The following is a 22,227-nucleotide window of genomic DNA, read 5'->3' as shown; positions in this document are numbered from 1 at the left end:
CACATATTGCTAATAGGATCAAGATCAGGGCTTTCTAAAACACTGACTTTATTCTCCTTAAGCCACTGTGTAACTACTTTGGCGGGATGCTTTGGGTCTTTACCCAAGCTTTAATATTCTGCAATATTCTTCAATATTTGCACAAAGTGTCTAGATGATGCCATCTATTTTCTGTCCCTCCTGCAGCAAACCTTAATAAATCGTGATGCTACCACCCCTGTGTGTCATAGTTGCAATGCTGTTCCGCCATTTTTCCTCCAGACTTAACAATGTTCATTATGGCCAAACACTTCAGTTTACTGTATTTTAACGCTACTGTAGGATTATTTGCTTCTTCTTCACTGAGTGGCCTTTCAGACTGTGTTGGTAGTAGACTCGTAGCACTGTGGATAATGATGCTCTTACCAGTTTTAGCAAAACGATGGAATTATAAGGTGATTCTCATTTGTGCATCAAGGTATGCATCTATAAGCTTTATGATTTCTCAAAAAAAGTGCATCAAGCACAGGTACATGTAGTAGGTTGATTAGTTTTATAGATTAAAACGGTGAGGGTCCTTAAGTTCGATGCATTTAGTTAATAGGAAAAAAAAATCAGATTTTTTAGGATTTGACGTCAATTGACCAATTTTGACATCCACAACATTTCCTGTCTTCACTGAGATTTTGTACATTGTTATTTGCAACTTTATCCTTCTCCTGGGTCGCTGACAGGAATAAATGTTTATATCATTGGGCATTTGAATGTGTACCTCTGCATAAAATCACTTACTATCACTGCCTGGCCAAAATAAAAGTTGCCACAAAAAAAAAAAAAAAGGTCACACTAATACTTTGTTGGACCGCCTTTAGCTTTGATTACGGCACGCATTCTCTGTGGCATTGTGTCGATAAGCTTCTGCAATGTCACAAGACTTATTTCCACCCAGTGTTCCATAAATTATTTACCAAGATCTTGCATTGATGATGGTAAAGTCTGACTGCTGCGCAAAGCCATTTCCAGCACATCCCAAAGATTCTCAATGGAGTTGAGGTCTGGACTTTGTGGTGGTCAATCCATGTGTGAGAATGATGTCTCATGCTCCCTGAACCACTCTTTCACAATTCGAACCCGATGAATCCTGGCATTGTCATCTTGGAATATGCCCGTGCCATCAGGGAAGAAAAAATGCATTGATGGAATAACCTGGTCATTCAGTATATTCAAGTAGTCAGCTGACCTCATTCTTTGAACACATACAGGTCCTTCTCAAAATATTAGCATATTGTGATAAAGTTCATTATTTTCCATAATGTAATGATGAAAATTTAACATTCATATATTTTAGATTCATTGCACACTAACTGAAATATTTCAGGTCTTTTATTGTCTTAATACGGATGATTTTGGCATACAGCTCATGAAAACCCAAAATTCCTGTCTCACAAAATTAGCATATTTCATCCGACCAATAAAAGAAAAGTGTTTTTAATACAAAAAACGTCAACCTTCAAATAATCGTGTACAGTTATGCACTCAATACTTGGTCGGGAATCCTTTTGCAGAAATGACTGCTTCAATGCGGCGTGGCATGGAGGCAATCAGCCTGTGGCACTGCTGAGGTCTTATGGAGGCCCAGGATGCTTCGATAGCGGCCTTTAGCTCATCCAGAGTGTTGGGTCTTGAGTTTCTCAACGTTCTCTTCACAATATCCCACAGATTCTCTATGGGGTTCAGGTCAGGAGAGTTGGCAGGCCAATTGAGCACAGTGATACCATGGTCAGTAAACCATTTACCAGTGGTTTTGGCACTGTGAGCAGGTGCCAGGTCGTACTGAAAAATGAAATCTTCATCTCCATAAAGCTTTTCAGCAGATGGAAGCATGAAGTGCTCCAAAATCTCCTGATAGCTAGCTGCATCGACCCTGCCCTTGATAAAACACAGTGGACCAACACCAGCAGCTGACACGGCACCCCAGACCATCACTGACTGTGGGTACTTGACACTGGACTTCTGGCATTTTGGCGTTTCCTTCTCCCCAGTCTTCCTCCAGACTCTGGCACCTTGATTTCCGAATGACATGCAGAATTTGCTTTCATCCGAAAAAAAGTACTTTGGACCACTGAGCAACAGTCCAGTGCTGCTTCTCTGTAGCCCAGGTCAGGCGCTTCTGCTGCTGTTTCTGGTTCAAAAGTGGCTTGACCTGGGGAATGTGGCACCTGTAGCCCATTTCCTGCACACGCCTGTGCACGGTGGCTCTGGATGTTTCTACTCCACACTCAGTCCACTGCTTCCGCAGGTCCCCCAAGGTCTGGAATCGGCCCTTCTCCACAATCTTCCTCAGAGTCCGGTCACTTCTTCTCGTTGTGCAGCGTTTTCTGCCACACTTTTTCCTTCCCACAGACTTCCCACTGAGGTGCCTTGATACAGCACTCTGGGAACAGCCTATTCGCTCAGAAATTTCTTTCTGTGTCTTACCCTCTTGCTTGAGGGTGTCAATAGTAGCCTTCTGGACAGCAGTCAGGTCGGCAGTCTTACCCATGATTGGGGTTTTGAGTGATGAACCAGGCTGGGAGTTTTAAAGGCCTCAGGAATCTTTTGCAGGTGTTTAGAGTTAACTCGTTGATTCAGATGATTAGGTTCATAGCTCGTTTAGAGACCCTTTTAATGATATGCTAATTTTGTGAGATAGGAATTTTGGGTTTTCATGAGCTGTAGGCCAAAATCATCCGTATTAAGACAATAAAAGACCTGAAATATTTCAGTTAGTGTGCAATGAATCTAAAATATATGAATGTTAAATTTTCATCATGACATTATGGAAAATAATGAACTATATCACAATATGCTAATATTTTGAGAAGGACCTGTACTGTTGCTGAACCCAGACCTGACCAACTGCAGCAACCCCAGATCTTAGCACTGCCCCCACAGGTTTGTACAGTAGGCACTAAAGGCATGATGGGTGCATCACTTCACTTGCCTCTCTTTTTACCCTGATGCTCCCATCACTCTGGAACAGGGTAAATCTGGACTCATCAGACCATATGACCTTCTTCCATTGCTCCAGAGTCCAATCTTTATGCTCCCTAGCGAATTGAAGCCTTTTTTTTCCAGTTAGCCTCACTAATTAGTGGTTTTCTCAAGTCTACACAGCTGTTCAGTACCAATCCCTTGAGTTCCCTTCGCATTGTGCGTGTGGAAATGCTCTTACTTTCACTATTAAACATAGGCCAGAGCTCTACTGTTGTTTTTCTTTGATTTGATTTCACCAAACGTTTAAGTGATCGCCGATCACGATCATTCAGGATTTTTTTCCAGCCACATTTCTTCCTCAAAGATGATGGGTCCCCACTATCCTTCCAGTTTTTAATAATGCGTTGGACCGTTCTTAACCCAATTTTGGTAGTTTCTGCAATCTCCTTAGATGTTTTCTCTGCTTGATATCCATGCCAATCATTTGACCCTTCTGAAACAGAATGACATCTTTTCCATGACCACGGGATGTGTCTTTTGACATGGTTGTTTGAGAAATGAGAAGCAACTCATTGCACCAGTTGGGGTTAAATAACTTGTTGCCAGCTGAAACATAATCACCCATGCTGTAGTTATCCAATGGGAGGCTTGTACCTACTTGTTTAATTAAATCCAGGTGGCGACTTTTTTGGCCAGGCAGTGTATTTTAGCTCTCTGGTGATGGTGTCTGTTAATTATGTGATCTGGTGTGCATTCTGTTTTTTATTCTACAGAAACGTGAAAAGAGGAAACATGAAAAGATTCTCAGTGAAGAGCTCTACCCAGCTGTGATCAACCTCAATCAGTTCCTCCCTCCAGACCACCGCATTGACTACATCGGCTGGGACATGGCCCGCTACACCAAGAGGTAACCAGTCTGGCATTAGAAAATAATCTAACATAGTACAATACAGTAGAGTAATCCTTTAGAAGAGTGAAGAGTAAATACAGCACACTAGGGCACACACATTAAAAGTAACAACAACAAAAAAATTCATCTAGTAGTATGACGTAGTGCCTACAATCGCTCAAAAGTTGCGATAATGTGATTTTGAGTTGGTGATACTTAAAATAGATCTATGGAAAAAAGATAAAATCACAATAATCTGCTGTCAAAGATCAGTTCAAATCAAATTTGTCTCCTACAAACACATGTTGGATTTTAATTATCTAGACTCCCTACGTCTATTGCTGTGGGCTTTAGATGGACAAACTTTATCAGTTTTTTATTTTATTTAGCACTTCTACACATAGCCCATTCTAAAATGTCCAAACACTAACACTCCGTAGTTTAATTTAACCTCCCCAACAACCTTGCATCATTCTAAACCCTTTGTGAAGTGCCTTGAGACATCATGTGTTGTGAATTGGCACTGAATTGAACTGAATTGCCATCTGAGCTCTCTGCCCAACTTTATCCGCAACTTATCACATTATTGCTGGGAGGTTCTTGCTTTTTTAGCGTTCAGTTACTCCTGATTCTGTGCAATTGAAGAACTGATTGAAAGAGGTGTGTTCAAAATAATAGCGTTGTGGAGTTCAATTACCAAGGTCATTCATTCTGTGAAGAAACACTTGTCAATCAGGAGGCCCTTTTTAAGGATGATGCCCACACATGTTGAACTTGTATTTCTCTCTGAAAACCGGAATCGTCGAAAATGGGTCGTTCCAGGCATTGTTCAGAAGGGCAGCGTACTTTGATTAAGGCATTGATTGGAGAGGGGAAAACGTTTAAAGAAGTGCAAATAATGATTGGTTGCTCAGCTAAAATGATCTATGAAGCTTTAAAATGGAAAGCAAAGCCAAAGAGACGTGGAGGAAAAAGATAGAATCCATTAGAATGGATCGATAAATAGCCAGATTGGTAAAGATTTAGGCAATGATCAGAGTAAACTCTGCAGACTGTGAAGCATTGTGGTGTAAGCATCATGATATGGGATTTTTCTCTTACTACGGTGTTGGGTGTTTATCGCATACAAGAGGTCATGGATCAGTTTGCATGTATCAAAATACTTGAAGTAGTCAGGGTTGCCTTTTGCTGAAGAGGAAATGCCCTTGAAATGGGGATTTCAACAAGACAACGACCCTAAACACGCAAGTAAGCGGGCTGCATCTTGGCTCCAGATCAACAAATTAAAGTTATGGAGTGGCCATCCCAATCCCCGGACATTAATCCAGCTGAAAACCTGTAGGTTGACATCAAAATGCTGCTTCCGAGATAAAAGCAAGAAATGCTGAGGAATTGTATAATGTTGTCAAATCAAGCTGTGCTGGAAGACCTGTTCACAGGTGCCAGAAGTTGGTGGTCTCCATGCCGCACAGATGTAAAGCAGTTCTCAGAAACAGTGTTTATTTAACTAAATATTAGTTTAGTAATTCACAGGAATGATACATCCTAAAGATATTTCAGTTATTACAGTAAATATTTAAGTATGTGAAGCAAAATGCAGACACTATTTTTTTGAACAGCTCAATGTTCATTTGTCTTCATTTTCTGTAATGTGATCAAAAAATTCATACATTTTTATTCATGGTTTGATTTAAAATATAATGTGCAGTGTTTCCATTGCATGGAAATACTAACTTTTCTAAGAATTTTGAGCCTTACTAACTTTTTTAAACACTCTTGTATAATTTTGAACACAACTGAGGAAAATTTACCATTTTTTCCCAAACGAAAAGTCAACAATTGCCTCCAAAAGTCAGACAAGTGCATCTATACACACCAAAAAAAACCTTTCTTCTGTGTACTTACCAAACTAAGCTAGAGTATTTACATTCCACGTCATTTTTGGACATGGACAACCATTATGGACATCATAGACAACTGTTGTGATGAACCTGCTCACTTTTAGCTCTTTCATTGTTAAAATAAATGCTTCCTAGAGAAAATACAAAAAGTGAAACGAGTCCCCGTTGTACCTGGACTTTTCCAGCCAGCAGTCGGTGGTTGTCCTCACACTTGTATGTACCTGCCAGGAACAGTTTGCAGCCAAGCATCACACATGACATCCTGTACCTGAAGAGAGGTAACTCAAGTTTAAGTGGCCATTAGTCTGTTTTTTTTTTATGTAAAAAAAGATGAAAGGATTTTCCAGTGGTGTTTCCTGTGTTATTTGGGCAGCGGTTGCAACTTTTTCTGGGTTCAAGTGATAAAGGTGGAGAGCCCTTGTTTGAGTTCTTACCACAAGTTTGTGCAAAAAGTAGAGAATTTCCAATAAAACACTGAATTAAAACAATTTTCAAAAGAATTTCTACAGCCATCCTACCACTTTTGTTTAATGATATAACATTTGAAATGTTCTTTATTTTTCAGCAAATTATGCAATGTTTTGGACCGCTTGAGCATGATAGCAGAGAATGTGGTGAAGCGAACGGGTTTCTTCATCAATCGCTCTGACTTCTACTGTCACACCCTCAGACCGGACGACAGGTGAATCTTTGGTTTTCACCCTGTGCTAGATCCTATTTTTGTCCAGTGACAGAGATCCTGAAACAAACACAGTTGTAGTCAACATATAAGCATCCAGATTAAACAAACTGTCAAACTTTGTCAGGAATATTTTACTTTCAAGTCTTTTTGAGTGTGTATGATTAATCTTTTCTGGCTTATGCAGGATCAAGTGTATTATTATTGCTTGGGTTTGAAAGATATTAATTCGTAATGGAAATTATGCCTGATGGCGGGTTTAACACAGAGAAACCTTTCCTAATAAGCCAAGTAGATTGCCATCTATGCACTCAGAGACTGGTTCCTCCATTGTCTGCATATTTTAAACGCTTTCAGCCTCTATTACCATCCTGTTACGTAACCCAGCAGCCACGCTTTAGCCAATATTTATTACCCTTTCTGTTGCATTGCACAATTATTGCTCACTTGCTTTGTTATGCATATTCATGCACACACAACCACAACTCCTATGTAGACACTCATAGGAGTGGATGAACAACTGTAGCGCACCTGCAGTCTTCATCTCACACAGGGAAACAGTTTGTGTCTGAATTTTGTTTTTAAACGCCTTCTTGTTTTGGTTGGATTTCTGTTCTGGGAGATGTTACTGCCAGCATTAGCTGATTGTGTCTCGGTCACTGAGTTCATGCTGCAACAAACTTCGCTCTGTATTATGTATGTATGTATTAACAGCCCTTAATTTCTGCTGTGGCTGTCTTGAATCTCAATTTGAACATCTAGAGCAGGTGTGTCCAAAGTGAGGGACAATTTCTTATGGCCCCTGAAGAATAGTAAAAATTTGGTCCCTCAGTTAAGGAAGCTGATGCAGATGGACAATTTTTGTAATTTTTGAAGGCTCAGGTTGTATGTTATGTGAACTCTACACCTTTCTTTTATTAGAGCAAACATCTAAAACCTTTTTTCTGACGTACAATAATTTGCTCTTTTCTACTTTGTTTGAGTAAAATACTGCATATTTAGTTTATTTCTTAGCAGATAAAAAGAAAATAATTCACAATAAAGTTATTTTGTGTTTTTATTTAAAAAAAAAGGCCCCTGAGTGCGTTCAACTTGGCGAGTTTGGCCCGTGGTGCAAAACATGTGGACACCCATAAACTAAAGGAATCCACTCATTTGAATGTTCCTCTTTGAAAAAGCAGATATTGAGTTAGAATATTGAATCTAAGGCCATAGATAAAATCAAATATGTTTGGGCTTTTGAAAATTTTAATTTCTACAAATCTTTTAGCTACACAGTAAACAAATAATCCACCACATGGCACCAAAACCTTTATATTTATTGTGGATTGAAGATCAAAATCAGTCTTGAACAAACAGTCACGAAAATCCTTGATAATGTCATAAATATCCTGCTTGCTGTAATGGATGAGCAAGCTCAAGAGCTTTATTTAAATCAAGAGAAAATTGTTGGAAAATGGTTATGAAAATGTACTTAAATGGCAGAATAGTAATGGAGTTTATTTGTTTATTTTTTACACATTTAGTTGATTTTTATTGTAATTTTTCAGGTGGCGAGATATAGGTGGATCCGTTACATCCACTGGACGACTACAGGTAGATCACAAAGCTTTGGTGTAACTTTGTCCAGCCGTGTTTTTTATGTGTGACCTTTAGAAAAGGCATTTAGCAAAAAAAAAAAAAAGTAAAAGTACAGGAAAACAGCCTGTATGTTCATTTAAAATTCTAATAATTACAACCCCACTCCAGCTATACACGTAACAAAACCTGTCGACACTACAGAATCTGTAAAGAAGGTAGCTTAATTCAGTTTAGGGTTGACTCATCTGTGTATAGCTATGTTCTTGCTTGTCTCAGTCAAAAGTAACAACAGTGTCCAAAAAGTACTAAATATTTTTTGTGCTTCCACAAAATCAATAAACATAAAACTCATGTAGTCTAGAATTTAAACAATAGACGATCAATTGAGTCTAGATTCTTCACAAAACACTGGAATAGCCCTTTAATTTGATGCTGAATGAGATCCTGCAAATCAGATACCAACTTCAGCATCCTTAGCTGGCAACAGCCCATGCCCATATTTAGTGCTTATGGTGTGCACAGGACAGAGACACTTCCACTTGCTATTGATTATAGATGCCAATAGCTAATAAAAACTTTTTGGCGCACAGAGAGGGAGATTTAATAAACTGTAATATCATTTCTACATTTGTTTTTTTGTCAGATGCTTGTGCTGTCCCCAAAGAAATGACATCCTAGGTGGTCATATCAAAAACCAGAATAGAATATAATAGAATATGAAAACTATAGTAAGCATAGCTTTAAACCAGAATCTGAATATCTTCATACAACATTTCAAAGATATAAAAAAAATGTATTAAAGTCTAATAATAACATAGCAAAACATGTATAGGCTGAAAAATGTTTTGCAAGATGAAGATCACTGGCTGCTAAAACCATCTCCTGTATAGGCTTGAAGTGGGAGGACAGACTTTAGAAATACTGAAAGAAAGTAGGAAAAAACGCCACAAATTCTTTATTTTGTGGATGGCTAATGTCAAAGACAGTGTTTGAAGCTGGTCGGAAAGCATTTTTCTTCCAACTTGCGAAGATGCACTTCAACGTTGTCTGTTAACATTTAACACTCGTGTTATAAAAACACACATTAACTTTTAAAATTGAGATATGTTTGGTCTTAGATGTAAATAAACCTCTTGTAGGTTAATTGAGACTTTGCTATTGCAGACTGGTGTGTTGAGGACCAACTGTGTTGATTGTTTGGACCGTACAAATACAGCCCAGTTTATGGTGGGCAAATGTGCTCTGGCTTATCAACTGTATGCGCTAGGAATGATTGACAAGCCCAAGCTACAGTTTGATACAGACTGTGTCAGGTAATGTATAAAGTATTGATCTGACCAGTCACAGAAAAATGAAAACAATCCGCCCAATACTGTTGTGTTAATATTATGGTTTTTTATTTATTTTAGGTTATTTGAAGAGTTGTATGAGGACCATGGAGACACTTTGTCTCTGCAGTATGGCGGCTCTCAGCTGGTCCACAGGGTAAAAACCTACCGCAAGATCGCACCCTGGACGCAGCACTCTAAAGACATCATGCAGACATTGTCGCGGTACTACAGCAATGCTTTCTCAGGTATGTGTGGCACAGACACAAGCAGTTACGCATATTTATTAACAGTTTTCTCAATGGATTAATCCTTAGCTTTACCCATTGTAACAAGCTGGATTTTGTAAGGCAAGATAAATATGCACTAGGTTATTGAAATATGTCACACATGGAGCTCTTTGTTCCGCCTTTTTTGGTCTCGCTAATAATTTTGACTATAGAATAAAACCAATGTGCCTGGAGAAACCCCACGCAAGCACAGGAATGCTCTGAGGGAGGTTTAAACCAGAAATCGTGACAAGACCTTAATTTACTAATGCTAAAACGTCTCAGTGTGGTTATACTTAGACTGACTGCTTTGTGTTATCTAGCTGTCTAATGGCTTAAAGAACAACAGGAAGATAACTACTGAGGTTTTATTTGATGAAATTAAATGCATGAAAAACGTTCTCTTTATTATGCACTTCATATTGTATTATCCTTTGTATTCCCCTTGGTCTTTTTTGGTAAACAAATTAACAAATATACATGCATAGATAATAAAAAATTCAACAGAATGTACACTTTTTGAAGCTTTTTGTCTGCATAATACAGAAATGTGGCATCAAAATGGAGCTGCATGTCCTCCCCCGAGTTCTGAGATAACAGGTTCTTTGATTTGTGGCATGTACTGTGAGGTTTTAATGATAAATGCAAGGTTTGTGGAAATGTTATTGTTTTCCACTAGAAAGGTATTTATTTTGTTGCACTGTATTGTTTGAATTAGAACTACCCATGATGTTTAACCAATGAGTTTTCGGCTCCTATAACAAGATGATGCTCTCAGTTTCGACTTATAATAATTCAAATCATACCCCAGCTTGTCATTAAGTGAAAGTTTGGCTTAACAATATTTTCATGACACACTAGTGACTCAGCCAGAGTTACAACTGTTGTGTATAATGGCAGACAACTTGCTTAGTCAACTTCCTTTTTTGTGTCTAGGTTTTTATTAAGGTCAGACGAATATTTCAAAGATCCAGGTCACTTTGATGAGTCAGTTACTTTTTCCAGAGTGAAATGTTAAGTAGCAGTGACTTAATATTAGATGCACTGAAACACTATTGCAGGATACAGGGGTGGGGCTTCAGGGTGGGCTGGGCCTCGGCCCTGGCCTACAGGGGGCCTGGATGGGAGGGAGGATAAAATTTCAAGCAACCAGACCTCTATCATGTCTGATAACCGTTGGAAAAGGAGGGCCCTCTCCTGGTTGTATCCAGATGAGCACAGTATATGCCCAAACGAATAATGTACTTTAAAACATTCAAGTCTACATGGGGGTTTTAAAGGGTGCCACAATCAGGACTGAATGATGGTTTTTAAAAGCTTTACAAGACCGACCGACTTTAGCGATGTAGTAGGTGTAAAATATTGAATAAAACGTTGTTTTGCATGACTGGCTTTATTTCCACTCTTACATTTAACTTTATGACATGCAAATTTTCAAATGGATCACCGATATTTTCTCCAAGTGTATTTTGGGTAAAACTCGTCACCAACTGTCCACCAACGTCATCATCGGTCACTAGGCAACAAATTGTAAACTAAGTGGAGCATTTTTACCGACTTAGCTAACATGAGTGGCACTTCATACAAGCATAAAAGTGGAGCACCAAAGCGAAAAGAAAAGGAAAAAAGAGAGCAAGGAAAAGCCAAGTTACAAAAACTGGACACATATTTTGTTCGTTGTCCTGGAGATGAAGCTGACTTTTTTGTTGGCAGCGATTCAGGCCCGCCAAAACGGCCAGCACAGCCAGGCAGCCAGGTTAATTACAGGTAGCCATTCTAACAATCACTTTTCACAATGTGTGAGTTAATTGCAGACTGTTGGTGACTGTAAACTGTAGTAGCCCAGCCCAGCCCGCCTAGCTTAAATCCCATTTTTTTCTCTCTTGGTGGTATAGCGTTGATGTCAGGGACTCAGCAGTTTCTGGCTGCTCCAGGGTAGAGCCAGACCCGGTGCCTGACCAGCAGCCCCCCTCCTCACCCGCGCTGGACACTGAAAATGAAACAAGCAGCAGGTCTGCTCCCGCTACAGGTGAAAACTCTCACCTGGAATGTTTTCCAACTGATCGGGCCAATTTTGCTAAAAACATCCAGGACGCCAACATTAAAAGATATATCCTTAAGATGGGCACATGCAGACCCAAAGGTCCATTTCCCACTGATAAAGACAATCGGTGTTTTTCGGAAGGTTATTACACCACTACCACTAAAGTTGGGTTGAAACTTCCCCGCAGCTGGATGTGCTATTCCCCCAAATTAAACTGCTGTTACTGAGTCTTGCTGGCTTTTTGCCAACCGAAATGCCACGTATTACAACAATGCATGGGAAAACGGAATAAGAGACTGGAAACATCTTTCTGCCAAAGTTGAGAAGCATGAATCCACCCAAATACATCTTGGTGCATGCATAGTCTATGAGCTGTGGAAACACAACAACACAATAGACTGAAATGGAGAGGAATGTGCGTAATGCGGCCTTGTTTTGAAGACAGTTCCTGGAGCGCATTGTAAATGTCACTCTTACTCTGGCTTTATGCAACCTGGCATTCAGGGGCCACAGGGAAGTTCTAGGTCAGGGAAATGCTGGCAACTTTTTGTCAATAATCGAGTTATTAGCTCGCTACGACCCTGTTTTGAAAGAGCTAATTAACCGACCAGAAGGGTCAGTGAAATACCTAAGTCACTGGATTCAAGATGAGATTATTTACATCCTGTCTCAACGTTTGGAAAATGTCATAATTAATTAAATAAACCAAGCCCCGTTTTATTCCATTATCATGGACACAACGCAAGATGTCTCAAAGATAGACCAGCTGAGCCTGGTGTACCATTATGTAACTGTTGTTAAGAATGACATGGATATTCCAACAGATATACAGATCAATGAAGTGTTTTTGGGTTTTGAAGCGATTGTGGGCTCATTAGCGTCTGAGCTTGAAAACCAAATCCTGGGCTCTATAGAGAAAAATGGAATAGATCTGTCTAAATGCTGCGGACAGGGCTATGATGGGGCTGCGAATATGAGTGGTGCTTATTCAGGTGTACAGGCAAGAATAACAGAGAGGGAGCCCCTTGCCGGTTATGTTCATTGCGCTGCTCATAACCTCAACCTTGCTCTCAACAACTCTGTTAAAAATGTCCCTGGAGTGAAGCAGTTCTATGACACTGTAGAGAACCTGTACAACTTTTTTGGATACAGTATCAAACGATGGGCGCTCCTCGGTAAATTAATGACGCCAGAGAGCAGAACTGTCACAATGAAACGCCTCTGTCCCACTCGCTGGTCATCTCGACATGATAAGCTTTTTGCGTTAAGGCACAGATATGGAGACATTATAAAAGCCCTCGTCAAAATATCCCTGACCAGTGACAAAAAAGAGGAGCGCAGTGAAGCAATTGCTCTCAAGAATCCCATAAGCAACTTTTCTTGCATATTTTTGGTCAACATGCAAACCAAGATTTTTGAGTGTATAAACGGTGCCTCACAGTTACTGCAAGCTAAGGCTAAGGACACAGACATTCTGAAAAGCATCTACTCTTCTGCATCAGCGTTTGATGGAAATTTGCTGAAGCTAAGTCTACCACTCTTGCTCTAGCCAGAAAATGAGGAAGTCAAACACAGTGTGAAGCAACCAGGGCCAGAAAAGTTAAGCGTCACTTTGGTGAACTTTCTGAAGACAGCCGCCTCACTGACGCAGAGAGCAACCTTCGGGTGCACGTTTTTAATGCATGTCTTGATATTATCATCCAGCAACTGACCCAAAGATTCACCAGCTTAAACAGAACTGTGAAAATGTTTGAGGCAATTCACCCCAACACACTGCTGCAAGCAGGAGATGAGGAGTTACACCAAGCTGCCCGGCGGCTTAGTGAGCACTACAGTCGGGGCATCAGCCCCAGCTTCCCTGGCCAGCTGCTTTGTTTTAGAACCTCTTTTTGGGACCAGATAACAAAGCAAAAATCTGTTGCGGATCTGGCAAAAATGCTCCTTGTCAACCACCCAGCAGTAACTTCTACATTCAGTGAGGTTTGCACCGCCCTCCTTTTATTTTTGACTCTTCCTGTCACTGTTGTAACCTCTGAGTGCTCATTCTCCGAGTTAAAACTAATTAAAAACCACTTGAGGAGCACAGTGGGACAGGAGAGACTGAGTGGACTTGTCATGCTGTCCATAGAGAATGAGACAGCAAGGAAACTGGACATACAGAGCATCGTGGAGGAGTTTGCGGAGCGCAAGGCTTGTCGTACGCACTTCAAATAGTGGTTAGTAGGCCTAAAGTACTTCATATTGAAATTTTGTTTGTGAACATATGGGCAGCTGTGCCAGTTTTACCAAACCTAAAATCTACTGATTTGAAATAGATAAAGTGGGTGTCAAAATGATCCGATGCTGTCCCTGGTGCTGAACTGCTTTGACCTTGTGTTGTTTTATCATTAATTACCCTGTAGCCAAATGTTTTTGTTGTTCTCTTGGTGTGTTATATTTCATGTCCGTGATGGACTTCAAATTTTTTTCCGTGTTGTCGAAGCTTGTAAGCCCCGCTGTTGCGGGTTTGTGTATGTTGTAAAATTATGTTATGATGAGCTTTATTAAAACGCCCGGTCATTTGCCCCGCCCCCAGCCCGGCACTGATTTGTTCCGCTAGTGGCAGGAAGTACTATTTTTTCAAAGTAGTTATGAAAAAAGCTCATGATTTCCAGTAAGTCCGACAACTTGAAGAGGCTGACCAAGATCACAGGTAGGCTTAAGAAATTCTTAAAGAAGAAAAACTATGAAAAATGCCTTGCAGTCTGAACACTACCTGGGATCTTTTTTTTTTACACGTCTCCTAACAGGAGAACAATAAATTACCACCTAAGCGTGATATCATTTATTTGGTACTTGGCTTTAAAAACCACCCTCAATTACACCCTTCAAGCTTGAGCTTTCTAAATTGAGTCGAAATCCTGCCTCTCTGTTGCTCAATAATTATTTTAAAAAAAGATCACAATTCAAGGCCCGTTGCCAAATTCTTGTCACTTGATCCCTTTCTAATTTTGTGAGGGAACATTGCTTCTTTGCCTCTCTAAGATCAGTTATTGATCATTGATCAGTTATTTTTGTGGCTGTTGCTGGCAAACTGATTGCCAAAAAGTAAACATTGGGAAATAAAAAGGAATTAGCGACCTTATCCACCATACTTCAAGATTTCTTTTTTTTTGCGGCACTAGTGGCCTTTATTTTATCTTTTTTTTTCATGGTATGGAGATAGAAAATGGTGGAAAGGGTGGGGGAAGGTTGTGCAGACAACGTCGCTGTGGCCAGGATTGGATGCTGCGACAGCCTGCTTCGAGGTCTCCGTACATGGGTCGCAAGCTTAAACCCCAACACCACCAGCACCACACCCATGATGAGAGAAATATCTTCATGACAGATGTGTTTTTTCACCGGAAGTCACTAGTTGTAAATTTAAAACTAAAGATTTTGTTGGAAAAACTTTGCTGAATGCTTAAAAGGATATTACACTTCACACATTTCCATCAGAGCTGAAACACATGAAAAAAAAGAGTTTGGACTTTTCTTAACTTATTATGTGTAATGTTTAATCATACAGCATAATACATATTAAATATGAGTTTATACTTTTAGATTGGCTCGTGGATTTTATCTCTCTACCCTGTGCAATGTTGATTAGTGTAAGGAATAATACAGGTCAAACAATCTTGAAAAGTACAGAAGTGGCTTTTAGCATTTTTCAAGTCTGTATAAGTATCCAGATGTTCCTTTGTCTTTTTTAAATATATAAATCTACTTTAAAAAAAATAAAAAGCCAAAATTGGAGACATTTAAAGCCTGAATATACGTGACAGCTGTGTGGAAGCTGAGAATGATTTTAACTGCTTTGATTTAGTTTTCAATTCTTCTGAAGATTATCAGTAGACTATATTGATGATTCAGACAATGAAATGTTTATATTATAATTAAAAAAATCTGATTGTTGTACAAAAATGAGCAGTTATTGCTCTACACCCAGTTTTATCAGTCACTGTTGTCATCATGACAGAGAAGCAGCATTGATCTATGGATTTTTTCATCTTGAACCAGCTTGTAGTATAACTATAACCCCTTCACACCGCCTTCTCCGGATCCCCTGCATAATGTTGTCTCGTATATATGTTGCGTCTTTGTGCTGAGGTTTTTTTTTGCAATCTCAAACTATATCCTGCTAAGGATAAAGTGTGAAATATGATTTTTTTCCCTCTTCTTACCTAATGTGGTGTCTTTTCTCATCTACCTAAATGTGTGATTTCATTACTTTTCATAGATTTTCAGATTTCTCAGAAGGATTACCAGCGAAAGCCAAATATTAGTATTTGAAAATTTGGACTAAAGCTGTTTTTATACCAATGACCGGAGAATTTTAGATTTCTTAAAAGAATTGTATGACAACAATATCATACCAGCGACAGCCAAACATTATTAGTATTTAAAAAGTTTGGACTAAAACTGTTTTTATACCAATGACCCAGCTTATTTGAATGATGGGACCACAACTGCCTCATACCAGCGACCTCAAGGATTAATATTATCATTTTTCTTCTATCACCGGATGAATTCCTTACAACAGAAGACTTAATGAGCTAATTACCTCTATTAGAAAGATTGGATTAGAACCAGCTCTTACCAGTAAACTCCCAAGGATTATTAGTGTCATCTTTGTTAGATTTTCTGTATTATTGTAATTTTTTTCCTCATGTACAGGGCTTTGAGTGAATTGTTCCTGAAAACGCTATATAAATAAACTTGACTTGACTATAATGATTTCTTGGTGTGTATATGTAAGCAAATTATATTAACTATTATGGAGAGAGCCACATAATTAACAGAACAAAACAAGCTAAAGGTCTCATTATCTCAACTTAATGAGATAAAACCAATTGCAAATTTTAAAAGAATCTTACCAACCTTATGGGATAATAGTGTCTTCACAGGAAAACAAGCTTGAGATTTTATTAACTTGAGATAATGAATAATGTACTCAGTTTTATTAAGCTCGAATTCTTGTTATCTTAAGATAAAAAAACAAAAGAAAACATAAATATATACTAATGTATAGGTAATTCAGTCAAAATGAAAATGCATAACATTTCATAACATGTTTTTAGAGTTATCAGCTGAGCCATCAACACATCTCATCAGGTCTATAATAGATGGGTGTGTAGCCTGGGGTAAAATATGGGTTTATGTTTCGGAGTTAAATGCTTAGAACAGAATAATACTTAACTCCAAACACTAAATAAAGTAAAGCACAATACATCTTTTAGTACTTATATCGATATTATGTTGAAAATTTAATTATTAATATCATTATTAAAAATTAATATTGTAGACATTTGAAGATTTGAGTGTCAAAAATTGTGGATTGTTTTAAAATTGAGAATATATAGGAAACTGGATACTAGATGAGCCAAAATGAATGCGCTATATGGAAAAAAGTTTGGGTTACCCATCAAAATGATTGAGTTCAGGTGTTCCAATCACTTCGATGTCCGCAGGTGTATAAAATCCAGCACCTCGGGATGAATATAGCTTCTACAGATATTTATATAAGACAAGGCTGCTCCCAGGACATCAGTGAATTCCAGCATGGGATGCCGCCTGTGCTCAAGTCCTGAAATTTCCTTCATTCCAAAGATTACAGTCAACTGTGCTGTGGTATTATAACACGGTGAAAACAATAAGGGACAACACGAGCTAAGCCACAAAGTAGTAAGCAACCTACAAAACACAGAGCAAGGTCAGCGAATGCTGAGGCACACAGTGCATGGAGTAAGTAGCTGCAGACATGCACTCTTCATGTGGCCTTTAGATTAGCTTAAAACCGAGCAGAGAGAGAGTCATAGAAGGGGTTTCTATGGCAGAGTAACCATCCAAGCCTTACATCACTAAGTTCAATGCAAACGTTGGATGCAGTGATGTAAGCCATGCTGCCACTGGACTCTAAAGCAGTGTAGACGTGTTCTTAGGAGTGATTAATCATGCCTCTCAAGCAGCAATCCGCTGGATGAGACTGGGTTTAGCAGTTGCTAGGAGAACAGCACTTGCCTCACTGCATTGTAAAGTTAGGATTATGGTGCAGGGCTGTTTTTCAGGAGTTAGCCTCGGCCACTTAGTTCCAGTGAAACAAACACTATTCAACATACCAAGATATTTTGGACAATTCCTGCTTCAATATGTGTGTGAACCGTTTGAGGAGGGCTCCTTCCTATTCAAACATGACTGCACATTGATGCACAAAACATGGTCAATAACGACATGGATGACCGAGTGCATTGCGGAAGAGCTTGACTGAACAGCATAGTCCAAACCTTTACTTGATATAAAACCTTTTGTGTTTAATTTGAGAGTTCACTGTGAGCCAGGCTTTCTTGTCCAACATCTGACAAATGCTCTCCTGAAACAAAAATGGCAACAATAAGCATAAACACATTCCCAAACCTTGTGTAAAGCCTTCCCAGACAAGTTAAAGTTTTCTATTTTTTGTTGTTTGCACTTGATCTAGATGAATAAGGGCATAAATACACTTTTAGAAAAATAAATGTTTCTGTCTCTTTTATAGTTAACTATACATGGTTTTTGTATAATGTCCCAACACCCTAAATGTTGTTTACTGTCTTATGCCTTATATTATTTAAATTATGTGTCAAATGCAAGTATAGTACATTCTGACATTTCTTTAGAAGCAGGTACATTCCAGGTACATATACTGGACTGTAAATGTTCAGTCCTGCGTTATACATATTGCTCACGATACTTGATACAAGTACATTTTTTTTTCACACCACCTTCTTTCACACATGTATGTTGTATTTTTATTTTTTCCAGATTATTGCTTTTACTGAGTGATTCACCAGTAATCTAGTCTTATAATTACCTGGGGAAAACAGGCTTTTTGGCATGCTTTAATGGACCTGAAATTACCTTCTAATTATCCAACGTCACTGCAGGAACAGCATGCATGTGGCTTCACAGTTGGGGGATTAAAGGGCATTAGACTGGGCAACATGCAGAACATGTGCCACAGGCTGAGCATACAAACATTTACTGGGATTATGTTACAGCCTTAAAGCCAAAACTCAAACTGTTACAAACATGTTTTTTTGTAGGGTTGTTAGCAGCGTGTTCATAGTTACGTTTTCTCTTGATTTAGTTAAGACTCAAATTGTGTTCTGTTGAAATAAGGTTTTATCACAAATATAGTTGGATTTATTCTGTTAACTACAAGATTAGCTGTTGGAGTGGGTATCTGAAGATGTGAACCTTCAGGTTGATTGGTTGTTGTTTTGTTGGTAATTTAGATGGCTTTATTGGTCATACAAAATGTTAATTCTGACTTTTGTTTTCATAGTTATGGCCTTTAGTAGAGAGCAAAATGCCTTACAATGACGCTTTTTGACTGAGATAAAAAAAAAAAAAATCTGCTTTCTGGGTTTTTTATTTTGTCTGGAAAAACGCTGAAGATATGCAGTTTGATTAGTATTGCTAGTGCATGCAGTTTGAAGTATTTGCCAGACGTGAATAAGTATGAGAAATGAAAACTGAATGTGGAAAATGTTGCATTTCCAGACTTAAACAGAGTGATACATATCTCTGTTCTCAGCTGTTTATATTTTCTAGTCTTTTGTTACTGATGCTTGTGTTTTGGACCCTTTAGATGCAGACAGACAGGACGCCATCAACCTGTTCCTCCAGGTTTACCAACCATCAGAGGGTAAGCCACATCTGTGGGAGCTTCCCACTGACTTTTATCTTCATCAGAGAAGCACCATGGCTCTTCAACACAACAGACGCAGGTAAATACATGACTATATACTTACCAGTATAATGGCCCTTTAAGTAAATGTACACACACAAATATCAGTCTTATGGCATTAAATACATACCTCGGAATCAAGAAATTGTTTTAAAATCAGATTTGGTTATAGAGTAAAATAAAAGAAAATCATTTAACTGTTTGAATTGCCCTTAAAAGGTTTTTGTTTGTTTTTCTGCTTATTTGAGAACAAACTCAGAAAATCATACAGAAGCAATAAATAACAGTTAAACAGTTTATGAGCTTATGTTATATCAAAATCTTCATCAAAACTGAATTCTGGGTAATAACCGAAATTGCTGGTTAACGAAATTGCTGGTTAACACCAATAGGGAAACAATCACTTGGCAACAACTGAATGCATAAAGGCATCAAACTTAATGAAAATGGCATTCAGAAGTTTAAAAAGAGGATCAGATTAGTGGCGAAAGGAGGTTTAAACTAGTTTGAACCTTGCATGGTATGTGGAATGCCATATCTGAACCAACACCACATTAAACTTTAAAACAGGTGAGCTACAACAGCAGAAGACCATGTCAGATGTCTCTCCAGTCAGCTTAGAACAGGGGCTAGGGCACACACAGGTTCACCACAATTGGACAATAACAGACTGAAAAAAACGTTGCCTGTCATGATGAGTCTCAATTTCACCTGGAAGATTCCGATGGCAAGGTCAACATTTGATTTAAACAATCTGATATTATGTTGATACTATCAAGGTGTGCTAAATAAACTGGCCAGTGAGTTTACATTACCCCAACTTTTATATTCATTACATTTGCTACCAACTGATTTTAGGATGCGTTTTAAAATTCTCACATAAACAGAACAGTAACAAGCCAGGTCCCAGATTACCTATTACCTTATCTAATCTCCTCACAAAATATACTGCTGCTTTGTAGTTGTTCCACAAACCCGACTTTTAGGCCAAGGACGACCAAGCCTTCCAGTCCGCGGCACCAAGACTGTGGAACATTCTACCTCTACAGCAAAAAACCTTCCTGGTTAAACAGTTGTTTTATTGGGTGTTATTTTATCATTTTATTGGCACTTAATTTTTATTTTATTGGTTTTATGTATTTGTAATAGTTTTGTTTGTGAAAGGCACTTAACAAAAAAACTTTACTTAATTACTACCTAGAGAATCTGGGCTGGGAGCTAAAGATTAGGGTGATGACAATAAGCTCCTCCAATCTCAGAGGCTTGAAGCTTATCACGAACAAGAAATTGTAAAATTATATGTGGAAACATGCCAAAAGCTGCTCAGCAGTCATAATAAGGGTTTTATTGCTGTAACTTCAATCAAGATTTTTCCATTGATTATTGAGAAGGGTAGACGCAGTTTTTGACATTACATTTTATAATAAAACGGAAATAGATGCATAAAAGTGGGTCCTTTTAAATTGTTATTCGAAAGATGCTGGCCTCATTTCCTATCAGAACAAAGTTTCCTGCTTAAATGAAGTTAATAATAAAAGTAAATCTTCCAGGGATCTGAAAATGTAGTGCTGAACTGTGTACAGTGTTCCAGCTCTTTTGGTAACAAGATAATATTACATTTGAGTTTATGACCCAGTACCACTTGCTGCAGTTGTATGTATTCATGTTCCATGCTGTCTTGTTTCTTTATGTTTTCACAAAAGTACTAATTTTCTTTCACGGAACACTAGCTTCTGAGGCAACAATGGACCCAGGAACTGGACTCATTATTCTAAGAAATTAGCATGGCTATAGCTGTAATCAGTTTGGCTGCCACACTTTGTCCTGGTTCTCTCTGACTGACATAAGGGACAAATCACATAGTAAATCATTGTAAGTGCATTTCTTCTTTCATAGCGCTGAATAAGAGTCTGGTGTATTCAGCAGTACAGTAGGTCCTCATGACAAGCCAATTTTCAAATCTGGGTTAAGTAAAGCCTCAGATGAGAGTGCAGACAGAAGAGGAGACATCAACCTGTAAAAGGTTCCCTGAAGGGTTTAATAAATGTTTTTTGTTTCACTTATTTCTAGCTACACACTTTGGTGGTCAGAGGGAGTCCTGTCTAACCTACCGGTACCATATGATGAAGGTAATTTTCATATTTTGACCATTTTTGCAGCAGAACTGTGTCACCGAAGTCTAACTGCCGTCTCTACTCATTAGGTTCCAGGTTGGGAGTAAATGCGGAATAACCAAGCTACAGTACTGTTTGATTTTTCGTCCCCAAGTTATCTTCCGCTCATTCCATTTTAGTTACTTCTCAAAACTATTTCCAAACAGTTCAAAAATTTACTTTTTTTTTGTTCAGATGAATCCCGTTTCTAGGAAATGTTCCCTCAAGAAATCTTGGCAAATCTCCATCACCCAAATGTATCACATGTAAAAAATATATTGTCCAAGATGTGTCTTGATTAGGCTGCCTATTCTGGATCTAAACATATAATTTGTTTACTTTAGAGGAATTTTTTGGCTTTCCCTTGCTTTCTTTTTTTTTTTACTTTAAAACAAAATGTCGGTATACACAACAACAAAATCCTGCATCATCGAATGGAGGGTGGAGGGAAGGAAGGAAGGTAGGAGAGGAGAGGAGAGGAGAGGAGAGGAGAGGAGAGGAGAGGAGAGGAGAGGAGAGGAGAGGAGAGGAGAGGAGAGGAGAGGAGAGGAGAGGAGAGGAGAGGAGAGGAGAGGAGTTATCTCCAAAAACATAATGAAATGTAAAAAAATAAATAAAATAGAGAGGAAAAAAGTAACCTTCGATTATTTTCTGTTTGAATTTGTTAAACATGTTCTCTGC

General features: G+C 38.6%; 1 protein-coding gene across 2 annotated transcripts in view; it reads left to right on the top strand.

Moving 5' to 3' along the window:
• Positions 1-22,227, top strand: part of fig4a (FIG4 phosphoinositide 5-phosphatase a) — an 82,309-nt gene that overhangs the window by 37,931 nt on the left and 22,151 nt on the right. For both annotated transcript variants that reach the window (XM_047388838.1, XM_047388837.1), the window contains 7 exons: positions 3,729-3,862; positions 6,311-6,427; positions 7,975-8,020; positions 9,170-9,318; positions 9,415-9,581; positions 19,295-19,433; positions 21,464-21,522. In XM_047388838.1, the coding sequence (XP_047244794.1) occupies positions 3,729-3,862; positions 6,311-6,427; positions 7,975-8,020; positions 9,170-9,318; positions 9,415-9,581; positions 19,295-19,433; positions 21,464-21,522 (811 nt within the window). The remainder of the gene's footprint in view (positions 1-3,728; positions 3,863-6,310; positions 6,428-7,974; positions 8,021-9,169; positions 9,319-9,414; positions 9,582-19,294; positions 19,434-21,463; positions 21,523-22,227) is intronic.

Source organism: Girardinichthys multiradiatus, chromosome 15 (assembly GCF_021462225.1).
Source record: "Girardinichthys multiradiatus isolate DD_20200921_A chromosome 15, DD_fGirMul_XY1, whole genome shotgun sequence".
In the NCBI taxonomy this organism is placed as follows: Eukaryota; Metazoa; Chordata; class Actinopteri; order Cyprinodontiformes; family Goodeidae; genus Girardinichthys; species Girardinichthys multiradiatus.
Note: the sequence above shows the minus strand (reverse complement) of the source record. Positions and strands in the feature narration are given on the sequence as shown.